General features: G+C 37.9%; 1 protein-coding gene across 10 annotated transcripts in view; it reads left to right on the top strand.

Annotated features, from left to right (window-relative positions):
• TMEM117 (transmembrane protein 117) overlaps positions 1 to 19,107 on the top strand; it is a 192,887-nt gene that overhangs the window by 141,227 nt on the left and 32,553 nt on the right. For all 10 annotated transcript variants that reach the window (XM_086884654.1, XM_086884656.1, XM_023930998.2 and 7 more), the window contains one exon: positions 16,039 to 16,198. In XM_086884654.1, the coding sequence (XP_086740780.1) occupies positions 16,039 to 16,198 (160 nt within the window). The remainder of the gene's footprint in view (positions 1 to 16,038; positions 16,199 to 19,107) is intronic.

Below are 19,107 nucleotides of genomic sequence, written 5' to 3'. Positions count from 1 at the left end.
AAAATGCTTTACCCTTTCTAGAAAATTAGTCATAGCCAAAATATTCATACCTTAACTATCTGAACTTACTATCCTATAATAATATTTTAAGCATCCAAATATATAGAAAATTATCTTGAACTTGACCTACATTAGATTTGTGGGGCTTGCAGTACTCCAGATAATTAGACCATTTAAATATAATTCCCTGGCTATGGATTTAGGATCCTAGCTTCAGCCTCAAACCAAAGTTTTATCATAAGATCTTCCTATGAATCTTGTGAAAATTTTAACTCACCGTCCATCTTTTCAAGCCGCTTATGTTAATCTTTTGTGTTTTCTGATCAGTTTGGAAATAGAAACAGGTTATTTTAAAAATTTTTTAGGAGAGACGAATCACTACTTTGTAATGCCATTATTCATTTTACCTCCTCAGTTTTATAGTTTTTTGTTTTTAAGATCATTCATGCTACATGGTATCTGCAGTGATGTGACTTCCTGTGATTGAGGTAATTCCCAATATAAGGACAAAGCCACAGCTCCTTGAACTGAGAGAGGAAGGATTCAACTTCCATGTCTCTCCCTGCATAACCAGAAAGAAGAAAAAAGAGATCATTATCCCATATGCAGATGCCATCTAAGGTCTGGGCTATGGACTCTTTTAGGAGCCTTTTGGCCTTGTGACACAGCTGTGCTCATTAGGACAGTGGAAATCAGGGCTCAGCTTTATCTTTTTCTTTGCAACATGAACAAACTGAATGAGCATTAGTAAGGTTTTAATTGGCAGCAGGTGTGACTATGTTATAAAACAACTCAAAATTAAAGAAGCATTTCAATATGCTACCTAATATTAAGTTTTTCAGTATGAATGAAAGAAAACTAAAAAGTCACTAGCAGGCCTTGGGTTGCAAAAAGAATGGACTTAAAAAATCACTGCAAAGTATAATAATATAAGTAGAAAGCTCTTGGAGGTGTTTTTAAACAGTTCCTTTTTAAAGAGCACCTAGGTCAGACCTATTTGGAATGAAATCGATGGCAAAGTCCAAGGTGTCAACACAGCAGGCACACACATTCCGGCATAGTCTGTTAAGCAGGAGCTAAGATTTTAATCACCTTTCACAGGTCTTAAAGTACTAGCTTGTTCCAAACTTTTTGATTTTGTGAGTTCTGTTATCATCTTTCTGAAAGAGGTTTGAGGACACTTTTCCACATGATCAGTCCAGCTAGAAAATAGTATTTATTCTTCAGATTGAGTTATGAAAACCTCTTTTTTGCTGTGTTTGTTTTTGTGGGTTTTTTTTTCCTTAAGTAAGAGGTGATCTATACAGTCTCTTTGAATTATGCCTTGTAAACAAAACCTTTCATATGTTCAGTTATTCTCATTCAAGTAAAGCAATAGAGGTTTGCTAGTATCATTCGTTACACACATCCCATCCTTTAAGCAAATTCGATGCAAATGTAATTACAGAAATCTAAATAGAATTAAATATGTGTTTTCCCAGCATTTAGATTTATGCAAATTCAAGGAAAGTATAATTTGATTGACAGAGAAATTGGTAACAGCACTAGCGTCTGGAAGCATTGTTAAAATTTATTCTAGCAGCATATTCTCAAGAACTTGTGAACTATAGAATATTCTGAATGAAGTTAAGGGCATCTTGCTTACCAGGCAGATGGCTTCAGAGAAGATGTTGTGGCATTCTGCAGTTACTCTTCATAAGTCAACTGGTGGTCACCCCAGTCCAGTATAATCCATATCTGAAGCCATCTTTAAATGCAGAATGAGATGTCTATATTAGCAATCACTGGTTGTATCATTTATGAACACTTTTCAAACTAAAATACCCAGCTGATCTAGTATAACATTTAACAATATTTGGAGAATTTTAAATGTAAAGTCTATTCCTTCCCAAATAAATATAAGAATACTCACACTGTGTACTGAAAATCTGCTTTAACTTAGTGAGGGTGGACGCTGCCTCAGATGAAATAGATTTATCTTTTTTTTGTTTTCTTTTTTTTAGTAAACATTGATGGGGTTATCAACTCAGAAGTGTCTGTGATAGATTGCCAGTAATGGTTGGAAAGGCCCAGGGATGATTGTATGTCACATTCATCTTTCACAGACTCTTAGCTAGAGATGACAGTTATTTTCAGGGCTCCCACGAAGAACATAAAGTCAAAAACCTCACTGAAGAACTGGTCGAATTAATTTAATATCAGCTTCGTACAATGACTGAATACGTAGGAGATATATATATATATATATATATATATATATAAACTGAAGATAGTACTAACAAAGTAAATCCAAATGACTAAACAAAGCTTTCTGAGATGCTGTGTTTAGTCCCCAAGGCTGTCTCTCCTCTTAGAACCTCTGTGAAATGGATGCAGGTATTTGCAATACAGAAGTCTAAAAATGTGGCTGATTCTAGTCTCTCCAGTGGTTGATCAAAGAAGCCAAGTGCATCCATTTAGTCTAAATTACGCTTTGTTTCAAAGTCTTATCAACAAGACAAAGGTTCCCTGTGTAGAGAAAAAGTGAGACACTGCAAAATATTGCCCTTCCAAAAGTATTCCTCTAGCTTCTTACTGTAGGTACTTGCTGGAGATTGATTGAGCAATCATGTAAGTGGTGGGATGGCAGCTTGTAGGCTTTTATTCTTGTCAAACACACCAGCTGAAGTATTTTACAGGAAGAAAAGGATCATAGAGCTTTAAAACTAGAGGGGACACTATCAGTGAGCAGTAAAAGTGTTTAAGAGAATATTAAACATGGAACATATGTTTAACAAAATATGGTCAGCACAATCTCTATTATACCTGGGGTCTCTTTAGCAGCACCTAAACTATTTTGAGCACAGTATAATCATTCAAGCAAAGCAAAATCTGATGTACTATTTGGGAGTCTGGAGATAAACTGGGTGGATACCTAACCTCACCTAGATGTGGCCCCTTGTCCAGACAGCTCATCTGTTCCTTGGGCTCTAAGATAAAAGGCCTGTCCCCAGCTTGTAGCCTGGGTCTGGTGAAAGAATTACCTCGTTGGACAGGCATAAGAGGTGTGATATTGATCACTTACTCTTTAAGTCTTTCTCAAAGATAGTTATAACCCTAAAGGAGATCCACGAGAGAAAACTGTGGGAGAAGAAACAAATGCCTCTAATATACCCCAGGAAAAAAAATGAAATCTGTTGGCTTTTAGTACTCCCTGTCAATCTCTACTGCCTGAACTCTGCAGTGTCATTCAGCAGTCCAGTACTACTCCCCTGCCTTAAATCCTGCCGAGGTGTCCTTAGTCTTTTGCATTAGTTCCAGATGAACAAAAACCTGTCAGATCTTAGGGCCAAAGAGGCTCTATTGCAAGTTACAAACCCCATGGAAATACCTTCAGAACTAAGGCAGGTCAAGTGGACAGGTAAGGAGGAAGAAACAGGTCTAAAATTGAAAGAGTACTAACTGCCAGGAGGGAATGTCAGCTAAAAGCAAATGTTTTGGTTTTTTTTTCAACATAGAATTATGTGACTGAGATGGCAAATTCTGAGCATCTTAACATTAAGTCATACTTGTTCGCATGTTGGAAATTGAAGAGGCCAAGGCTGGAAGGTAAAAGATGACAAATTATTTCTGGAGCAAAGGGATCTTTGCTTCCACTTTGTTGGAAATACTGCAATAAAACTTTTAATTGTTGTTTTTTAAGGAAGCAAAAACATTCAAATAAGCATCATTATTGGTTAAACTTTCATTGATAAATGTTTCTCATCCATGGGCAGGAATTTCTGAGCAGAACTAGTGAGACCACAGTCTCCTCAGAGTAGCCAGTACCATGATGATCCATTCCACATGGATGATTGCTGATCTGAGCCCCTGCACTTCTCTTTGCAGGGCAGGTGTGGGACAAGCCTCAGCCTGGGTTTTACTGCATCTTTGCTGAGTTCCCTGAATATTACTATTTCTTCCAGGATTTATCTGTTTTCTATTTACTGGAACAATTTGGAAAAGAATGCAGATTAGTCTCAGGATATAACACAGGACTTTTTCTGAAGTACTGAAAAGTTTCTTTTTGAGGAGGATAACTATTTCCTGCAAAATGCAAAGTTTACCCAGTATGTATTTAGGCATCTTAGTGAATTTAGCCATAATAATTCCCAAGTTCCCTTGTGCACCTTCTTCTTGGAAATTTCTTATGTTTATCTTCCACTGAAAAAGTGATGATACTCATAATGTCACAGAGCTGAGCATATAATTACTGGAACAGCACTGGCTATCAGGATGTATTTTGAAGGGTCTCCTTATTAACTTCTTTTTGTTCAATCTTATTTCTAGTCCTGTTCTACCGTTAGAAAGGCTAACTTTCCAGGAAATCAAAATCACACTAATTTGCATGTGATTTTTTCTTTGTTTTTTAAGAGGACAGATGTCAGCCTTATGCTGGAACAGGCTCAACCTGTGAAAGATAAGGCATATGAACTTTTATTTTCTAGACAACTTTTGAGTTGGTATCAATTCTCCTGTCATCCTGTTATTCACTTTCTTGGATGATGATGGCTCTGCCTTCTTGCTCATCTCTCCAGAGGCATTTGGTGGAGGGCAGCTGTTAGTTTCTCCCATCCCCCAGGCTTTCTTTGTGGGACAGGTGCTTCAGCCCCTAACCAGTAAAGCTTTAAAATACTCCACTTTAAAAAATAAACTTTAATTTATTGGTGCATTTTATGTATGCTTGGCCAAAGACTGGATGTGATATTCTGGATATGAGCAAAGTAATGTTGCTTGATCTACTGGTTATGCCTCTGTTATTGCAGTTCTGGGCACTGTTGGGACTTCTTTGCTGCCAGCAGACATACCTGGCATGCACTCAGGTTGCTGTCAACTAATGCCCTTTTCTCACTGAGGTAAAATTGGTATTATTTGAAAGATTTTTGACATAAAAATGTGCTATTCAGGAAGCAAGATTAAAGTTTTGGGGGTTTTTTTGTTTGTTTTGTTTTTTGGTTTTTTAATGCTTCAGCTTTTTTGTAAATACATTTAATCAAAATATAATCAAGTTGTTATGTGAAAGATCCTTTAAAACTGCTTTGGAAAAAAATTGAAGAGCAGTTCAAAACAATTGCAATTATATTTTACTAGGATAGGGTTTCAACAAATAGAATTATAAAAAGCACAACATCCTGATGAATGAGAATCTATATCCCATAGATATGATGGTGTATGAAGCCTAAAATAATGTTCTTGTTCCATAAAAGTACTGTATAGATAAATTATACAGCTAGTCTATTCTAGAACATAGAAAGCTATTAAACTGTTATATTTAGTTTATTCTAAATCTGAACTGTATTTTAAATTTTAGTTGTGGATGTAATATATTGTCTGAGAAGCCCTGAGAATGTAAATGCATATGGTACAGCTCTCCTACCCACTTATCATAAATGTTTTCTTAGAGTAGCAGCATGACAGTATCTGAGCAAGGGCAACATGTTCCATATGTACTGCTTAGATAAAGTAAATTCTGTTTCTATCCTTTATGCTTTGTAACTCATAGAATCATAGTAATATTTATGTTGGAAAAGACTTTAAGATCATCAAAGTGCTATTGATGCAGGGCATAGGCTGCCTTAACCTCGGTGACACCTCCATGCTGGATGAATCATTGTCCTCATCACTGATGGGTTCCACTTGCAGGGGCTCACACCTGCTGCACCAGGGGAGGGGCAGCCACAGAAGAGACAGGTCTGCTGCACTGGAAAGGGACTCATCACCACTGTCCCTGTCCCTGAAGTCATCATGCTTAGACAGGCAGAGGGATGGCAGGAAATCTCCAAACCATGAGTCCTGTCTGTCTCTTGGGCCTTTTTCAGGGAAGGCTGGGCGCAATTCCAGCAGTCTCTCTCCCTTGCTCTCTCTCTGATCCCCCTCATCCCACATCCCTCCTCCTGCTGCCCTCTGGTGCTGGGCTGGGAGCCGGGCACAGCCTGTCAGGAGCTCTGTCTGGGCAGCTGTCTCCCTGGTGCTGGCTGCAGAGGTCAGAGGGGCCATGGCTTCCTGCCGGGTGGAGCTGGGGGTTGCTCTGGTCCAGGGGGTCTTCCAGGTGCTTTCTGTCCCATCTGGGGTGCCAGAACTGATGCCTTGAGAAGGCTGACCTAGAACAGAGGCTAGACTGAATTAAGAATAAAGTAGTTTTTTTCTTGAAAGGCCTTAAAGGATACACCTTGGGCAGTACAAGAGCCTAGCCAGGGCTACACCCAAGATAGACCAAAAATAGTCATTAAATGGACGACTGGTCATGAGGTCTCACATTTTTATAAGTTTTGGTCCATCTGCATATTGGGGTTAATTGTCCAATTACAGCTTCAGATGATGAAGTCCCATCCTTGCTTTCTCTCTTCAGTCCACCATTGTTTATGCTTTGGGGCCTGAAACTTGTAACTCCATTATCAAGCTAGAAAAAGAATTGTTCTGTCTACCTACTCTGTGAAGAGAGCTCACTAACACTTAATATGAAACTCAAGACTACACACCTAGGCAGCACAGAATCTGAAAAATATGAGAGCTAAAACTTAAGGCATCAGACGCCAGAGTTCCCTGGTTGAGCTGCAGGGCTGAAGTGCCCTTTCTGCATGTCCTTCTGTGAGAAATGCTGCCTGAACTGATGCTCCACTCCCTGTGTGCCCACCCTGCTGGCACCACTCCTGGTCACTGCTGCTGCTGTGGGTTTCTTTTATACATATACAACTTTTATACATGGGAAGGCCTAGATGCTGGTGCTCCTGGCCCTACCCTGGTCCCATCAAATATTTGAGGGATCCTGGCAGTTCTCTTGTATCCCCCTGAGGTTCCCCTAGTTTGGGAATTGTGCTGGCTCTGGAGCTGCTTGATTGGTGACTGAGTGATACTTTTATTGTCACACATACCATGGGAAATTTTGTGGTGTCTGTTCTTAGGGTTTTTTCCCAAAAACTTGCGAGGATAATTTTAAGACTGCCACATCAAAATTCCCTGTGAAATCAATTTCTGTTTTCTAAAATATGTTTTAAAAAGCAAGTAACCCCAACTTTTCAGTGACTGCTTTCATTTGACAGCTTCCAAATACAAATTTTTCATTATTTTATTCAAATATGAGTGTTGTTAATTCCTACATAAAATATATCTGTTTTTCAATTAAAAAATCCAAAGGCTTTTCATTGCTTTCTTTAAATAAATTAAAACATCAGGAACTGCCTTCAGTTTTGAGATTCAGCCCTGGGTTCAGGTGTCTGGTGTTTATGTGTTGAACATGTCAGCTCCCACTACAGCAAACGGAGCCCTGGCCAATGCAGATGATGGTCATTCAGCTTGCCATGATTAGAAACTTACCTGTAGTCACCTGCATAATTTTCCAGACTCCATCATTTGAATAAAGGTGGGATTCAGGTCCCTAAACATAGGCACTGACTACAATTTGAAGTGCTTTGGTGTATTGAAATAGTGCACAGGCCTGATGGACGTGACACAGGACTCAGAGGAGACCTCCTGTTGCAAGGTTTGAAGACCAAGGTTTGAAGGTACCCAACAGCAGCCCAAATTGTACAAAACTAAATTTGGTTTAGGGAAGCAAATCTCACACTACGTCTCTGTTGACAGAGATTAGATAATGAGAGATTAGATATGTTAACTGATGTGTAGACATCTGAAAAAACAACTCTATCGTTAAGTTTCTGGCTGATTCTGAATTCCTTATAAAATATTTAAACTGCTCTAAACTCACCCATATGTAAAAATAATCTCTGCAGAAAAAAATAATATTCAGGTTTTTGCTTGGCTCTAGACAAAATGTAGCAAGCCTCACTGTGATTTGGGAAAAAAATTTAATAACTTAAATGCAGAAAAAAAATATGAGTCTAAAATATTCTGAAGGAAACAGAGTGTTTTTTATATAGTAAAAAACGGATGAGGTTTAAAGTTCCATTAATGATGAGATAAACTGTGAACACAAACAATGCTAGTAAATTCAGTAAGTAATTGAGAAGTAATTATTTATTAATGAAAGAACTAGTTTATTAATTCATTCATTTTTACCACGTTTCTGACTTAGATGTTTTCAAATGTGTGCTCTGAAAATCAATACGTTTGTCTTAATCATCTAGAAATACAAATAATGCAGATTATAGACAGGATTGAAAATGTGGTGTTAAATCCACATTTACACTCTTCCTTGTTTCTAAAACTAGAATTTAATAATGTGTCCCAATTCAGGAAAATCAAGATGTTGAAATGTACTTCTAGCTCCCGCTGTAGATCTGAAAAGCTTAATTTTAGGCTTTTAGACTAGCATTTCAATTACCAACTAAACACATTTGAAATAGATTTTTCTGTCTAAATGTTAAAACATATATCTTTTCATTTCAAAAGTTTCTTTACTGTTCTACATTGCAATGAATTTAATACGTCACTGAGTATTTCATGATAACTGAGAAATGGAAGCCAATAACATTTTCTTTTCTTTTTACATTTCTTTTCTCATTACTAAGTTCTAGCAGTTGCTGGATGCTGGAGACAGGAAAGCCAGTCCCTGTTTTGTATGTTTTGGCATATGATCCCATCTCTTGCCACTGTGATGAGCAGCCTTTACCTCACTCTTACCAGGACTGGGAATAACTAAGCACTAGGACACTTGGGTGTAGGAAATCTGTGTCCAGAGAATTGTTGACTCAGGTCATGTCTAATGTCACGTCATGACTAATGTTGACTCATGTATAAGTTGACTAAGTAGACGAGCTCCAGCTAGAGAGTCTGAACAAATAGTACCCTGTAGCATGTGAAAATCTTCTTGTTATTACATCCAGCTGGTCTTATTAACACTAATATTCAAATAGTTGGTCTGACTTACTCAGAACAGGTAATGGCCTCTGCACTGTTTGTATCAGCTTGTGTAACTGAGATGCTGCCCTAGCTCCTCAACCGTAATGAGGTGCAGGAATTGTGCCCAGTTCTGACACAGCTTCCCACACATCATCCCTTTCACAGGAAAATTTTGCATATTTATGAACTGCCCTTGTCTGAATATAAACCATTTTTGCTGAAAAATTGCCAGGCAGGTCTATCCTAAGGCACATTTGGTGCTCTGAAAGTATTTTTTTAAAATCTTGTTTCTATTGTTTTTTGAGCAGCTGTCCTCCACTCCCCATTCCATTGATAAAATAAGTGGTGTATCCATCTGAAAGTAAAACAGAAAAATGGCTTTCTCTTTACATATATAGAATTGTGTTTGGTTTTCTGTTTTGGTTCAGGTTTTTTTCCAAATGTCTTCTACTGGAGTTAAGCAATTAACTTGTAATTTTGGAAGCTGAGCATGAAGTAGAGTTCCTTGGATATGATTCATGTGACTTTTATACTACCTTGCATATGATACGTGGTGATTGAAAATGTTTTTTACAAGTAAGACCATGAACTTTCATAAACTACTTTTGCTTTTCTGTGTCACAGATAGGAAATGGCATTTGAAACATAAGGCTTACGGTGATGAGTTTAATTTAAATGAGCTGCTGTTTGAAATAGATAACACTTTCATTTTAGTAAATTAATGGTGTGGCAAAAGGAAATTCAAAGATGCTTCTACCTGTAATAAAAAAAATTATGCTCTCTAGAATTCTGATATTGCACCATGTGATTACATTACCTAATCCTATTAATTTTATTACATGAAACATAGCAAAATGCTTCCTTTATATATTAACAAAAATGTAATTTCAGGCTTTATACAAATCTTGGTGCAAAAATCCCAAATAGCTCTGGAATCATATTGATGCACTCTAATAAAATCAAAACTGTTACTGTCAAAAGACAGATGTAAAGCAAGGTTTGTGGGAAAGATTGTTGGGGCTAGGTTAGCTCCAGGAACACCTGGGGCTGGGAAAGGCAAGACAAGACAATCCTAGCAAGGCTCCAACTTTGTTGCTCCTCCACATTGCTCATCTAGAAAACTCATAGGATTTGATTACTGTTAGGGCTTAAACTGAGGTTGGGGTTAGGGTTTAGTGTTCGGTTTAGGGTTAGGGTTGAGAGAGTCAAAGAGCCTAGAGCTCCAGAAACACTGGGACTGAAAAAGCCATGACAACACAATACCGGCAAGGCCCTAGCCTTGCTGCTCCTACATCTTTCTGATCTGAATAGCCCATAGTGTTAGTAAGTGAATATATAAAAAAGTAGGAAAATAATTCCAATATTGCCACCTCAGAGTATCCTTTATACTCTGTGGTGTCCAATTTCTTCAGTTCACCAGTCAGAATGACAAGAAGCATTGTTTAAAAGACGTAACTGGGAACGTATGGTTCTCAAAATGTGCAGTAACTGCTATTGATAAGTAGTTATGAGCCATACACAAAATAGGGAGTATTTCACAACAGTTATTTCAGAACTGATAGTTACTGGCAAATGCTGAATTACTTACACATTATTTTCAACAGGACAGAAGTCAGGCATACACTATTGTGGTGACAAGGACTTTTAAAAAACTAACGTGATTCAGCATTTGAATTATAAACCATTTTCATGTAATTGATATTTAACTTCAGATAATTAAGTCTCATTGATGGTAATCTGCATTAATGTAATTTCTCCCACTTATTCATGCCTGCAGAGCATGCCATGGGGAGTGTGGTGCTCTGAAATCTGACGATAGTATTGCTCCATATCTCTGCCACATACTTGTCTCCAACAGGGTCAAACTCCTTATTTTAACAAAAGAGTCCAATGTAATTAAATCTCCAAATATTTCTAGATTTCTAGGGTCTGTATGTATTTCCAATTCACTTCAGTAGCACATTTCTGAGGCGGACCTGCCAGTTATCTCTCCACCTTCTCTTTGGTTAATGGTATGGACTGCTCTGGGGTGCACAAGTGGGATTTCTTCAGGATACAGTTGGACTCTGCTTTCTGGGATCTCACCTGGTGTGCAAAGTTATGGATGCACGCTCAGGTCAGTCCACACTACAGGAACACTGTGAATATGGGATTCTCAGCACCAACTGTGTCACTGCAGTAGCTGCTGATAAATGCAGAAATCTCAAGTTCCTGCTCTCTCTTCTTTCAGAGCACTGTCCCATGGGGACAGAAGAGCAGTGGCCAGCTGGAGGTTTGAAGTTATGCTGCTCCAGGGAACACAGATGCTTTTCACCACCAGAGCATCTGTCCCTTATATTTGCTTAATTGCAAAAGTGGTTCTGACACCAAGCAACAGGCAGACTAAATATTTTATTTTGAATGGGCTTAGAGTTCCTATTTTTGACAGATTAAATAACAGAGCCCTTCTTAATTAAAAGAAAGTGAAATAAAAAGTGTTGACATTTTTAAATGAACATCTGCAGTAGCATTGTTCTTTATAGTTATTGTACACTGTGTGACTGTATATTTGGCCAGGGCTGATTCTGAGATAAAAAAATATGTATATATTTGACTTCATGGATGATCTTTCTTTCCTGAGGACTGGAAAGCCTTTTTAAATACAAAGAGCAGTAAAATTTCTCATTCCCTTTCTGTATCTGTTTTCACAAGACGTTTGCAACTATTTGGGTACATTCATGAGAAACTGCCAAGGCAATCAGTGCCAGTGCAGGTGCGTTCCACAGCAGGGATTATGAGGGATTGTGACATATGAGAGGGGTGGTTTCTGAGTTGAGGAAACCCCAGGGAAATGAAGAGACATTCTAGGAACTGGCATGTGTGATGTGGGTGGGACATCAGTAATGGCAGACACCCCACTCCCACAAAGGGCAGCCCTGAGGAGGGGGGCTGAGCAGTTTCTTTGGTTCTGTCTCATGTGTTCCACGAACCTTGTATTAAGCAATACTTGGAATCCTTGTTAACAATGTTTAATGATTTCCAAATGACCTAGCTTACTGACAATTATGTGTAAAATTATGGTGAAAAGATCTCAAAATGCTGTGTCATACGAATCTAAGAGCAACTTTTGACTAAGCAAGGTAGTTTTTTTCTGGAAAAGGTTTGTCAAAGGGCAAGATAATTCTTTTTCCCCCTTGAAAAAGATGAAATGAAAATTAAGAAAATAACTACAGTTTGTCTTTCTTTCTCTTCAATTATCTTAACAGAACTCTTACTGTCTCATCATCAAAGCTGTAGCATTGTAAAAGATTTGGCAAAGGGTAATGTAAGACAAGAAAATTCTAAATAACTCTAAAAATGAGCAGCTCAAAGTCACAAAGTAAAGGGAACGTAGTGGTGTGCAAAGAATTGTGTTTAACCTTTGAAAAACTTCATTTTCTTGTTACAATTGTTAAATGTTGCAATTTGAGAAGTGAGGTTCCATCACAGACCAGAATCCATTTTTGGTATATTTTGCCCTGCTGATTTAGACATGAAGAATCATGAGAGTCAGATTTGAAGCAGTTCTTGTTTCCAACATTAAATGTTTTGTGAGCATGTATACATTTATTAGCTTTTATCTTTTCAGGGACAAATTCTGAATTGTTCAGTTTTTCACTCAGTACAGACAAATAACACTGATTCCTGAAGGTGTGGATGTATGGAGTCACAGGTACTTCTGGTGTAGGTTTGGAGGGGATGTGCTATGAGTGTTTTTGTGGTACCGCCTTGGGGCTGCAAGAGAGCAAGTTGTGGCCTCATGGGCTCTGCTTAGGATGAGGATGATCTCCTTATGAAGAAGGGAGGACATGCTAAACAGCAGAGTGTCTCCAAGCATCCAGGACATAAGGTCACAGGAGTTCATTGTGTTTTCTCTCTACAAGGTTTAGGTTGTCACCCTGTCTGTCATGAGAGAACCACCCCCAGTGACTAAAACCTGTTCAGGCTTCTGGTCCATGTGGTTCACAACCTCTCATAAGGTATAATATGCTGAATGATACTTTTAAAGTTGGTCAGTTTTCTCAAAGCTTATAGTGCAAGAAAGTGTTGTGGAAAGGGGCAGAAGGGAAGATGCATATGTTTTGGACCTTACCAAAAGTATTTGAAAACCAGATTACTCTTCTGGACAAGTGGACCAGTAGTATGGATTCAGTTTAGCATGAGTGATTTGGTTTAACAAATTCAAGACCAAACTCAGTCCTGGCAATCAAAGATTATTATAGAGATACAGTCAAAAAAATTACTTATTTTTGAGAGGTTTCTGGTAGTAAAAGTTCTCTTGCAGCCTCCCCCTTTTTATCCCCCGCCCCATTCAGAGTAGCACTGGAGATTTAAAATATTCACTGGCAGTGATAAGCACAGTACTGACTTTTGTGGTCTTACCTAATAATTTTAACTATTCAGTATGCTATTGGTCTGGACAGTGTTTATTTGCACTCTTAAGGAGTATGCAGTAGGTTTTAAAATGTGTGTTATTGCAGCTGAATAGGTGTCCAGGGCACATAATCATTCAATACAGCAAGCTAGAATTAGAAGTGAAATATAAAAGTGTATTTCCTTCATGAACTAGAGACAGAAATTCCATTTCTGAATGCCTGATACAGAGAAGGGTTAGTCTTCTCTTGCCCTTCACCTTGTAGCCTTTCCCCTTCTGTAATGAGGAGAGGTACTGCCAGCAGTGCAGTGAATAAGTTTGATGGTGTAGCTCTTTCTCAATAATGTGCATTACAGAATAAAGGGCAAACTATACTGGGCTAGATATTGCAGGGTAGCTCACACTGGTTTATCCAATACAAGTTATGTCAAGTTAAATGAAATCCTCATCTTTTTTTCTTAATCTCCAGGACACTGTACTTTCACAAGAAGTGAACTGAACTCTAACCCAAACAAGCTCATTTTATAATAACTCCAAAAGCATTTATTGAATATCTTGCTGTGTTCCAGTATCATAGGTCAAAATACAACTGAGTACTAATTATGCTGTTTAATGCAACCATTTTGAAAGTCTATTTCTAACCTTCCTTGTTGGTTTCACATTTTCTTATTCTATTAGCAGCCCATTTTCTGCTCCCTTCCCTCCCTATTTGACATTTCAGAATGAATAACAAAGCAGTTTTCTAAGTGCATATGCATTTCCTCAAGGAAATCAGGACTTGAGCACACACATCGGTCTTTGCATGCATGCCAACAAAGCATGAATAAAAATATGCCTGCCTTTGCTTGCCTACATGCCAAAGTCCGACCTTCCATGCTTTGAACTCTTGCTCCAAAATGCAAATGCATAATTCAAGAGGACTGAGGCAGAATAGTCTTGAGCATAACTTCTGGGTATTTGCTTCCTATAGCAAAATACTCAGATTTGAATTATGGTTTTAAACTTCCTCTGCCCCAGGAGAGGTGGTTCTACAGAAAGAGGTCAAGGAAATTCAGGGTGCCTAGTGGCTGGGCGAGTCTGCCTCGACCAGCAGGCAAGTGCTGAGGATTGTTTTCTTTCTGGAGAGACTTTCCGGTAAAGTAAGAACATTAACCATGATATGAGGGAGAAATAAGTAGGAAAAAACACCTTTGTGTGTCTCAAGAGACTATATGCAAGGGAGAGAATTGTCTTTCCAAAGTAAACTATTCTGTGCATGTGCCAAAGTGGAGCTTGTAGAAAAGTCAGTCAGGTTCAGGTACTGACTGTAAAGATGGTAGCTAAGCAAATGTTATGGGATAAGAAGGCTTGACTATTGCTTAGGTCTAATTATATCTAATTAGACTTAGGTCTAATTATATATAATATGCCTCATTTATTGTTTTTTTTCTTGCCTAGGTGCTCGTAATTCTTTTGAGGGAGATTGTTAGGGTGTCAACCATAGTGGTGCATGTAACTGAGTTAATAAATTAAGAACAAAAATAAATGTTCCTAGGTAAAGGTGGTAGCAATCAAGTAATTTTGTGTGCCATTACATTCTGAAGAAATGCAGCCCATCATGTCACAGAAGAATGATGTTTAGGAGTCCAAATGTATCATACTGTTGCCTATGTGCATATTTGTTTTCCCCTTCTCACAGATACAGACAAGGCTACTGTATAAAAATAAATGCATGCAGACTGGTAGTCTGTGACTACTGGTGTACAGATTTTTTATTTTTTTTTTTTTTCCTATTTGTCCTGTTTGGAAGTGTCATGGGAAATATTCTTCACTCTATTTTACAACACTTGGTAGCTGAAGAAAATGAGATATTACTGCTGTACAAAAAAAAAAAAATCCTGCCACAATTATTTAGCCATTAGCATGCATTCAGATTTTGATATGCCACTATTATAGCACAGATTTACTGACAGCTATGGATACTGGAAGAAGCCTTGCTCACCCTTAAATTACCAGCTAAATTTTCCAGCTTCCAGGGAACGAGAAATTCAATCAGTCACTACTGCCAGCTCTGTAAGGTATTACCAAAGTGCTGCTGGAAATGATGCAGAGGTATTTTGCAGGGATAGCTTAGAAAGATATTTTCTTAAATACTGTATTTCAGAATTGTATGAATTAGTCAAATGTATCTTCTGGAATTCTTGTAGCATTTATACAGAGGCTTTAATATTCTTGTGATTCTCTCTTCACTGACTTCTCAAAGATTGAAAACTTTTACAAATGACATCTTAGAAAACACAAAGGAAAGTCTTTCAACAATCTCCAGAATTTACTAAAAACTAATTTAATGCATTGAATTTTTTTTTATGGAGACATGTTTCTGTATAAAAATTAGACTTCACGGTTAATGCCTTGTAGCTCCTACAGCTTAGAAAAGATTTTCAAAGGTTCTAATGTATCTGGAGCCTTCAACAATGTTCTCTCAATTAACTGATTTGAATTTGTCCTAGATCATGCAGGCCTTGGTACATTTTACTTCTCTCTTGTTTTACCCAGCTGGTTTTCATCTTCAGTGAAAAATACAGAATGAAGCAACAGAGTGTTTTACTCCAGCTAATTTTGCAATATGCTTAGAACTAGCTACTAAATTAATTTTCACTAAGAATACAGCTGACTTCTTTCTTTTTTAAATTAAAAGATTTGTTTGTGCACTTAATTTTATTTAGTCTGTTTTCATCAGTAGAAAAGTACTGATAAAATAGTTGACCATTAGAAGACAGATAAAATAGAATGATGCATCTTCATTACTATCGTATTCTCTCTGAACTATTTTTTCTTCTTCCTTCCAGGACAGTTCTGTTTACTCTGACCTCTGTAGTTGTGCTTGTCATCACTACTGACTGGATCAGCTGGGACAAACTGAATCGTGGATTTCTGCCAAGTGATGAGGTCTCAAGAGCCTTCTTGGCTTCTTTCATCTTGGTGTTTGACCTTCTTATTGTCATGCAGGTACACTCTCCTAATGTTCCACTTAGGCTGTTGAGGCTGCTTAGTCACTCTATTTCCTCTAGAGCAATCGGCATTTAGCTAAGGCTACAAAAAGGTAAATAAATGTTTAGCTTGCAATCACTCTTAGTAAGGGTATTTTATAATATCATTCTCCATAACTTTGCAAAAAAGGCCACTGGCCTTTTATTGTGAAAATATTGCTGATTTATCTTCTTAGAGTGCTAGGTAAGAGCTGCATGACTTTTCAAATTAGAAAGTGTTTTCTGCAAAAATTACATCAGGAAAAGAAACAGAAGCTGGTTGTTTTGTAAATTCAAATCCTCTCTTAGGAAGATGAGGTAAATTTACAAGAAAGAAACACTTCCATATTTCAATAACTTATGATATTAGGTATGCACACACTAAGATACTTTAATAGATGAAAAATAGTATTTGCTATTAAGATTCAGCTTTCCACTTTTATGTGAAAATTTTGTTACTTGATGACAGGTCTCTGGAGTGTAATGACTTCTGCCTGAAAGCTTAACTGGGGATATGATTCATTGTAATCTGCCTGATGTCTGCTCCTTTGAATCTAGCTACTAAGAAAGGAATCTGGGTCACAAGCATGTGGCCAAAAACTTTCTTCATCTGATTCAGTGCTCTCCCTTTGGCATTTGTGTTTGGTTTGAGCCTTGTGTAAATAATTCACCCAAAGCTCTGTGAAAAATTATGTCATTTGGGCTGAGGCAAGGCAGAGGAGCATTGAAGGCCCAGACTTTGCTCTTTAGACATGATAGACTGTTGAACTGAAGGTCAGCAAAGAATATGAGAAACAATGGGTCCTTCCTCTCCAATATATTACTGACTCTGCCAGCAGAGTGCATTTCTGAGACACTTGGTTCTCTTTAGAAAGCTATCTATTGCTTGAGTAATTATCATAGAGGAGAACTGGTGACACTCAGATTTTATCACTGTTGTACTAGTGCACAGTACATGTGGAAGGTGCAGAGAATACTGTAGTTCAGTTTTGTTTTCCAATGTCCACCACTGTTCTGTGCTCACTGTGGTTCATGGCTGGAACTGGGAAGATAAGAAAGGAAATACTGGTTTTCTCATAATACTGCTTTTCTCATAAGATTTCTGGTGCTTCATTTTCTCTATCTCTGAATTTTATGTTTTGCTTGATGTTTCAAAAAGATTCAAGAGAATGTATAATAAATTATTGTACTTTACACAGCTGTAATGAAAGTATGAATGAAAATGCAGGATGTACCAAGCTATACTGAATTTGATATTTCATGCAGGGTAGAAAAAAAGAGCTGTCTTCATATAAAATAACTACTAAACCATTCTTTTGGCTTTGAAAAATGTAATTCCAGTATTTTGACCTTAGAGTTGCTGAATATAGAGAAAAATATTATGTGAAGCAGCTTGTACTGAACACTCTTTCATATTTTTATAACACAAAGCAAGAGTCTCTTTTTAATTGCACTTCTAAGTGACATTTGTGTGATTGAGTTATTTATTTACTTGAAGTTATTTATTTGGACTGTGAAAATATGTTGGCATGTTTTATTTACAATGTCGTTCTAGGATTGCTACTGCAATAATCTCATGTTGGGAGAGCAAAATATTAAATCACATAGAATCACAGAATGAGCCAGGTTGGAAGGGACCAGAGTGAGACATCTGGTCCAACCTCCCTGCTCAGGCAGAGTAATCCTAGAGCACATTGCACAGGGTTGTGTCCAGACAGCTCTTGAATATCTCCAGTGAGGGAGACTCCACAACTTCTCTGGACTCCAGTGTTTGGTTGAAGTTTTTCCTCATCTTCAGGTGGCACTTCATCAGTTTCTGCCCATTGCCTCTTGTCCTATTGCTTGGAACTACCAAGAAGAGCCCAGCTTTCTCCTTTTGACACCTTCCCTTCAGCTACTGACAGACATTGATAAGGTCATCTCTCAGAAGTGAACTTAGCAATAAGGGCAGGTGACCAGGGACAGGTTTTCCAGATGAGCCAAGGCAGGAGGAAATTTGCCTTTAATAAAATTGATGAGAGATCCAGCTCCATTACTGGTGCAGGTTTTACAGGGAGGAACCATATACCCTGGACTATTTTTGTCAGAATTATGTGGAGTGTTTCATTTCACTCAGAGTATATTGCTCTTCCTAGCAGATTTTAGACACGCCTGTCAAACAGCATTACAGAAATGGATAACCATTTTGAAGACACACTTGTACTCAGCTAATTGTGCAATGTTTGCTGAAGAATCCTGCTGTGAGGTCTGGCTCTGTTGTACTGTATCTCCCATGGCCTGCAGATCTGTGAAGGAGAAGGGACAGGTTCAAGTGGGGTGACTTTGTGAGAAATCTTTCTGTAGCAAGTAATAGATTTTCCTTACTGCAGTCTCTCACACAGTAAAGATTTCCCCCTCTTCTTTTGTCCTTTCTACTTCCTCATCTATCTGTGGATTGTGGAAGTGTTCCTTATCAGTACTGATGTAAAACATTCAAAAATAATCCTGAAAATAAAAGTGAATTAAAGGACTAGAAAGGAACGTCTTCTGTCAGTCTTCTACAGCTTCACTTTATTTGTACTTGCTATGAAATTCAAATTACATACCTGAGTATATTCCTAAATACCATTTAACAAAAAATAAAATCTAGGGTTTCTCATACCATTATTGGCACCATGGCATTTCTTTGTAGTGGGTCAGATGTGGATCTTTCTTGCCTGTCCTAGATTTCTCTTCTTGAATCTGCCTCTAGAGCTGCTACTTATGGATTTATAGCTGCATTGAATTCCTTAGTCTCAAAATGCTGTTTATTTGTTTGTTTGTTTTTCCTGAGAGTCACTGCCTTGAATAATATCAAGCCTCTTTCTCCTTTCAATTTTGAACACAGAAGAGTAGCTCTCCTGAGCTTCA

This window comes from Cyanistes caeruleus, chromosome 4 (genome assembly GCF_971803275.1).
Source record: "Cyanistes caeruleus chromosome 4, bCyaCae1.hap1.1, whole genome shotgun sequence".
NCBI classification, from domain to species: domain Eukaryota; kingdom Metazoa; phylum Chordata; class Aves; order Passeriformes; family Paridae; genus Cyanistes; species Cyanistes caeruleus.
The sequence above is the reverse complement of the archived record's forward strand: the minus strand, read 5'-3'. Positions and strand labels throughout refer to the sequence as shown.